The 6,604-nt window shown below is 48.2% G+C and overlaps 1 protein-coding gene across 1 annotated transcript; it reads right to left on the bottom strand.

Annotated features, from left to right (window-relative positions):
* Positions 1-2,511: 2,511 nt before the first annotated feature.
* Positions 2,512-3,402, bottom strand: LOC105557098. The gene has a single exon (XM_012004243.1). It carries the CDS (start codon positions 3,400-3,402, stop codon positions 2,512-2,514), a length of 891 nt encoding a protein of 296 aa, XP_011859633.1.
* Positions 3,403-6,604: the final 3,202 nt, after the last annotated feature.

Below are 6,604 nucleotides of genomic sequence, written 5' to 3'. Positions count from 1 at the left end.
TCTCTCTCCATTTCCTCTCCTACCTCCTATTCCTCCACTTCTTCCGTTCCCCTCACCTCTATCTCTCCTCCGCCTCCAACTCTCGCTTTCCTCCTCTCTCCTCCTCCTCTCCACTCCTGTCGTCTCCTCTCTCCGTCTCGCTCTCCACCTCTCCTTTCCTCCTTTCGCTCTCCTCTGACTCGCTCCTCTCTCTCTCCCGGTCATTGTCTCTGCTTCCTCTTCCTCCCTCTCCCCCCTCTCCTGTCTCCGCTTCTCTCACCTCTCCTTTACTCGTCTCCTCTCTTACTCTCTCTTCCCTATCGATTCCTCCTCTGCCTTTCTTTCTCCTTTTTATCTCTGTATCCGCTTTCACCTTTGGCTTTTCTTCTGCTTCCTACTTCCTCGTGACCTGCCACCTGCACTGCCTGTCCCCTCTCCGACTCCTTCTCCACTCCTGAACACCTTCCTCTTCCACCTCACCTTCTTCCTGGTCGACCTCTCGATTGCTCAATCTCGTCGTCCAGCCCGGCTCTCCTGTCTCTCTTCCTCCTCTCCTTCGATATCGCTCCTTGATTTTCCTACCTCCTTCTCTAGTCCCCTCCCTTCCTCCTCTCTCTCTTTCCATTTCTGTCGCCTCCTCTCTCCTTCTCACTCTCCGCTGCGCATTTCCTCCTTTCCTGATTCGCCTTTTCTTTCTCCTATTCTCTCACTCTCCTCTCTCTCTTCTTCTCCTTCCTCTCCTCTTCCTCTCCTGCTCCTTATCCTTCTCTCTCTCTCCCTCTCTCTCTCTCTCTCTCTCTCTCTCTTCCTCTTCTTCCGCTCTCTCCGCTCCTCCGTCTCCCCCCTGTCCGTTCCCCCTGCTTCTTCCGCATCTCACCTCTCGTTCTCACAACTGTCTCCACTCCCGCCTCTCTCACCTCTCCTTCGCTCGTCTCCTCTCCTCCTCTCTCCCTACTATCGTCTCCTCCCTCACCTTTCCTTCTCCTTTTCACCTCTGCCTCCGTTTTCACCTCTGCCTTTTCTTCCGCTATCACTTTCACGTGCCTTGTCACCTGCACTGCCTGTCACCTCTCCTACTCCTTCTGCACTCCTGAACACATTCTCCTTCCACCTCCTCTTCCTCCTGGTCGACTTCTCGATTACTCGAATCTCGTCGTCCAGCCCGAGTCTCCTCTTTGCACGCTCCTTTCGCCTGTCATCTTTCGTTCTCTCCGCTCGTTTCACTTTCTCTTGCCTTCCATCGCCCTGCTTCCGTTTCCTCTCTCCTCCCTTTCGATCTCTCGATTTCACCAACCAATCGCCTTCTCTCCCGTCCATCGATCTCTCGCACTCGGCCTCATCACTCCCCACCACCACTTCCATCGATCTCTCGAACCTCCCGTCCAATCCTCTTCCTTCTCCGTATCGATTCTCGATCACCTCCGTTCTTCCCCACCACTTCCGTCCTCCTCGTTCCTGACTGCCGACTCATGCCAATTCATCTCACTTTCCACTTCAGTTACTCTCCTATCCTTCACTTTTTCTTCTCTCCTCCATTTCCACTGTCACTTCTCCGTCTCCTCTTTCCATCACCTCCTCCATCTCCCGATCACTCCTCTCCAGCCTTTCCTTTCACTACCTTTTTCACTCCGCCTTCTCACTGTACGTCTTTCCTCCTCGCCATCTTTATCCCTTCTCCTTCCTTTTTTATCTGTTTTATGCCTATTCTTTTTAACTATCCTTTGTTCTATTTTCATTAAATATTCATTCATTCATTCATTCATTTTTTGGAAATGTAAAACAATTATTTTCTTCAATATAATATTGATGAAAATAATTTTTTACATTTCCTCTTGACGGAAGAGACCACCACCTTCTCGCGGTTTCCGTTGAGCAACAATGCGTACGTAGTCCACTTATAGAGATGATATCCATAAAATATTTTATATCTCTTTCATTCTTCCTATGTTAATTTTTCTTACGTTAATAATCGTCATGTTTCTACATTATTTATTGTTACATATATTATTATGGAAGATTTTTTTAAAAAAAGACGTACACGTTGGCGGCGATCGCACGTTTTTCGGCGATCGCACGAGATTCGCCTATGTCGATAGGCGGCTTCGTTTTAAAATCCAAGAGTGGATTTTTAAAGATTTTTCATTTTTACTCTGTTTCTATCTTTTATTTGTTTACATATTCACATGTACAACTTTTAGTATCATTAATTCTTATATTTTTATTACAAATTATCAAGAGACATAACAGTGTGTCGTGCCTAATAGAAAAGGACACGCGAAAACTAATAGTCGAGCCGTAGAAATCTCACGGCTGACCGATTGACGACGCATCAGCTATAGCTCGAGATAGAAGGAGACGGAAGATGTTGTTTACTCTCTCCTGCTACCCGAATCTAGCCGAGCGTCGAGCGCACACGTATTTAGGACGTGTTGCTTGTGTGCGAGCGTGCGCGCGCAGGCGTGGCCAGACGGACTATCCCCACTCCTATCCCTACCGCCGCTGCAGCGTGCGTGCAAACGTTCTCGGCTGGCATCACTGGTGCGTAGTCGAACTGCTTTCTCGGATGACCGGATGGTGCGGAATATAAACGCATTGTTCGGGTGGTACGGAGAATTGAGACACTTCGCGCATGTGCCCGAGATTCTGGTATTCCTGGAGGAAGTCGGAATACTCTCTTTTGTATTCACGTTGGGTTTGAAGTCGCCGAGTTAACGTTGTTAAACGTTTTTCGGCGATCGCACGAGATTCGCCTATGTCGATAGGCGGCTTCGTTTTAAATGGAAGACGGACGGTGTACCGTCCATCCGACCGACGAGAGTGAGTCGAGCGAAAATGTTCACACGGTTCATCCTCTGGACTAAGAATAATTTGACGAGGGATTTCCTCAGTTTCCCAAAATTGTCGAAGTTCCTTGTCGAGGGACAAGGTAGTAGAACAATGGAATGAATTGATTTGAGCGCTTGCTCGATCGTCATCCGATTTGACGAACGATGCGTGAGATAAGATTTCGGAACACGATGTCGGCTCCGAAATTATCCAACCGAATACCGTATTCTGAGCAATCGGTCGTCCGACCGTCGATTTGTAAATTCCGTCCAGAATAACATCGCCATAGAGATCGGCACCGATGAGAAGATCAATGGGGTCCGCACTCATGTGGTCGCGATCCGCCCATGAAAGTGAACTAACGTGTCCGAGCACGGACTCTGCTGGGACTCGTTGTGGTGAATAGGCCGTCAATGAATTTAAAATTAACGCGGTAGTCGAGAATCCCGGAGCCGATGCACTCCGCGGAGATATTGTGATTTGAGCGGCGTGCCGACAGGTGCCCACCGTGACACCACCGACGGCAGAGATGGACGTCGGCATGCGCACTCTTTTTAGCCGCAGACTTTGCGCCAATCGTTCGGTGATAAATGTCATCTCCGACCCTTGGTCGAGTAGCGCTCGTACTTCGACCGACCGACCCGACGGCGCAGTAACAATAACTCAGACAGTCGCCAATATAACGGACGATCGGCGAGGCTGCTGGGCTGACACACTTATGAATTTACCGCGTCGGGAGGCAACTCGACGGGAGTCGGCGGCGTACTTGACGACTTCTGGTCGTCTTGTTTTAAGGAAGAGTTCGAATCATCGTGAAGTAACGAGTGATGCTTGCTTTGACATTGGCGACACGTGTATTTACTTGCGCACTTTTGAACCGCGTGACCTTTACTGAGGCAGTTAAAACAACGACCGTCTTGCTTGACGAACTCGCGACGTTGACTCGAACTCTTCTTTGCGAATATCGGACATGCGTTAAGAAAGTGATTGGCTTTGCATAAAGAACATTTCAATTGCGCCTTCGCAGTGGCGTTAGCGCTGCTGATTTTTTGAGTGTGAGGTGCCTTGGTTGCATATTAAGAAGATGTCGTTTACATTCGAAGCGGGACTTCAAGGTATCCCACGCAACCGTAAAATTGTCTGCTGTGACGGAGAGATGTTGAATGCACTCGCGAGCTCGATCTTTTACACTGGCAGTGAGAAAATGCATCCGCGCGAAGTCTGATAGCTCCGTATTGTCTATAATTAACGATTTAAACCGATCGCGGAAGCTCTCCCACTCATCATACTTGCCGTCAAAAGGCGGCAAAGTTATTGGCGGTAGATGCGATAAAGAAAAGGCGGACGACGTCCTTTGAATTGACATATCCATTTGAACCGATTAATTTGGATTGACATACGGTTCAACCTCCTCCAGACACTCAACCATGTAGTCTGAAGTGGTTTGAAACGTGTCTTCAGCGATATCATATAAATTGTCTTTGAAATACTCAACCGACTGCTGACTGGAGATCGAAACGGTGCTTCGCAGAGCTGCATGACCCTGTTGGATTTGCATCCACAGCTCCTTCAGACCGCTGATTCGACTCCTGATTTTTGGAGCGGGGAGGTTATTGCGCCCGATCTTCTTAAAATTGTCGAGAGAACGCTCGAGCGATCGAAGCAGCTGCTTCTGATTCTCGAGTAGTTCGGTCATGTTGCTTATGACAAATGTCTTTCGCGCGAGGCCCGAACGCACTATCACTTCGATCCGGCTCGAAGGACCAAAATATATTTCGGATGCGCTGAGGATCGCCTCAGGCTGAAACGAATAACCGGGACCGCCTCGAAAGAAGCGCGAAATGATGGTCGAGACGAGCGAGGGAGCGCGAAACTAGCAAACGTCCGTGTCCCGTAGCAACAAATATGTAAGAACTCGATATACCGTTCTCAAAGTCACTCCGTTCAAAACACACCGCTCGTTGGTCGAGACAAAGGAAGATTCGGACTTGTAATGTTTGTCCGGGAGATGAGCCAACGACTTTAGCTCGAAAGAGATCTGGGATGAACCGACTAATGGACAAATGGTTCAACAAAGGGAAGTTTGCTCAGAAATTAAAGACGGCTCTAAGAGATTAATCGTTGAGCTTGGTCGAAACTTATCATCCTAGCGAACCTACTTTTGATTTATTAAAGAAAGGAAAAAACATTAGTAACAAAGAATATAAATGAGAAATAACACAAGGAATAAGAACGTGAATTGAATAAACTGGCGGCGGACAGTTAACTGACGGAGAAGACAGACGAGCACTATTAGAGTGAGCTCTGTAACTCGCGAACTAAGAATCCGAGATACTCGCGAGATATAGCACAAATTTGGTAGTTCAACGCGGAACGAACGCTAAATCGCGGTGATAACTCGGAACGTGACTGATCAACTCGAATCTCGAAACGACAATGTCCGCTAACGATTATCCGTGCGCCGATCGAGATGTACCTCTTTGTTCTTGGAAAACAAGAGAGGGCATGTGACGCGGAGCAATGTGATTCGCCGCGGCCGAAATACGAGGTTGACGACCTGTTGGTCTGGTACCGCGCGCGCCGAGCGCTTTACCGTAGCGAGCACCGATCAGCTGATCGGCACGTGCTATACCCGTTCCGAGACTCGCGTTCGCGACCCGATCCGCTAGCCCGATCTCGAACCGGTGGGTAGGGTATATTTTAATGTGGTGAAGCCCCCCCCCCCCCGTAGAGGGGGCGGAACATATTGTCTCCATATAAGTCACTCCCCCCCCACCAAGGTGGAAAAATGTATGCGTGGAGACAGTATGTTCCGCCCCCCTTCGGGGGGGGCTCCACCTCGTTCAAATATAACCCTACCCACACTATGTTCGAGATGTGGAATGGACCTCGCTTCACGTGGAAAGTCACAAACCCATGTGGAACAGTACAACGGCGGAAGTACATGCGTGGAGACAGTGTGTTTCGCCCCCCCCCCTTCAGGGGGGCCTAGTTTGTTAAGATATAATTATCTTAACCCCTACCCAAACCATGTCTGAAGTGTGGAGTGGATCTCGTTTCACGTGGAAAGTTGCATACCCATGTGGAATCATATATGTACTGCAAAGTACATGCTTAGATGGAAGGACAGATATATTTTTATTTTTAATATTTAGTGAAATAACTACGAAATTGCTTCCGGATAACCCCAATGTATTATCTGCTATACCCGAATATAACCCGTTTCTAACACGTGTGTGAGAAGAATCAACATTACTTATGTTTCTAACTTATCATTCAGACAGCCACCGTTTCGAATGTCGCGCATTTGTACGTCATTATGCATGCTCGGTTATTATATGTACACATTTAAAATTGGTGCGCTTTTTGCACATGACCACATCAACTCTACGACCAATCACAGGGTCATGTTGATAGAACCGTTTCAATAATTCCATCGAAGTGGTTCTGTGATGGCGATACGCAGGTTACGTTTATGCAAATTACGCTTCATGTGGCGCCACCCTTAAAAGAGTGACTAACATTAGAAAGACGATGAAACAAATGAAGCGCATCACATTTGTTTGTAAAGTCGCATACATGTGCAACAATGTTAAGTTTTGGCTTTCAGGCTTTCGCGGCTGTTATCTTCTTTAGTCATGGCTTCCGGATGGTTGCCGCGTCCGTTTGCAGTGTGGTGCCGACGTTTCGCAGGCGTTGCAGTCTGCATCATCAGGGCTGGGAGACTCTGATACTGAGCTCCCTCGCGTTGCGCTCGTCCTTTTATACTCCTTTTTGGGGGGAAGGGGGGTAGTCAGAT

The sequence above is a fragment of the Vollenhovia emeryi genome, unplaced genomic scaffold, assembly GCF_000949405.1.
Source record: "Vollenhovia emeryi isolate VEMERY1.0 unplaced genomic scaffold, V.emery_V1.0 DF939617.1, whole genome shotgun sequence".
Classification (NCBI taxonomy): domain Eukaryota; kingdom Metazoa; phylum Arthropoda; class Insecta; order Hymenoptera; family Formicidae; genus Vollenhovia; species Vollenhovia emeryi.
Note: the sequence above shows the minus strand (reverse complement) of the source record. Positions and strands in the feature narration are given on the sequence as shown.

Coding starts and splice junctions, on each gene's coding strand:
- LOC105557098 (XM_012004243.1), bottom strand. CDS start 3,402: ATGACATTTATCACCGAACGATTGGCGCAAAGTCTGCGGCTAAAAAGA.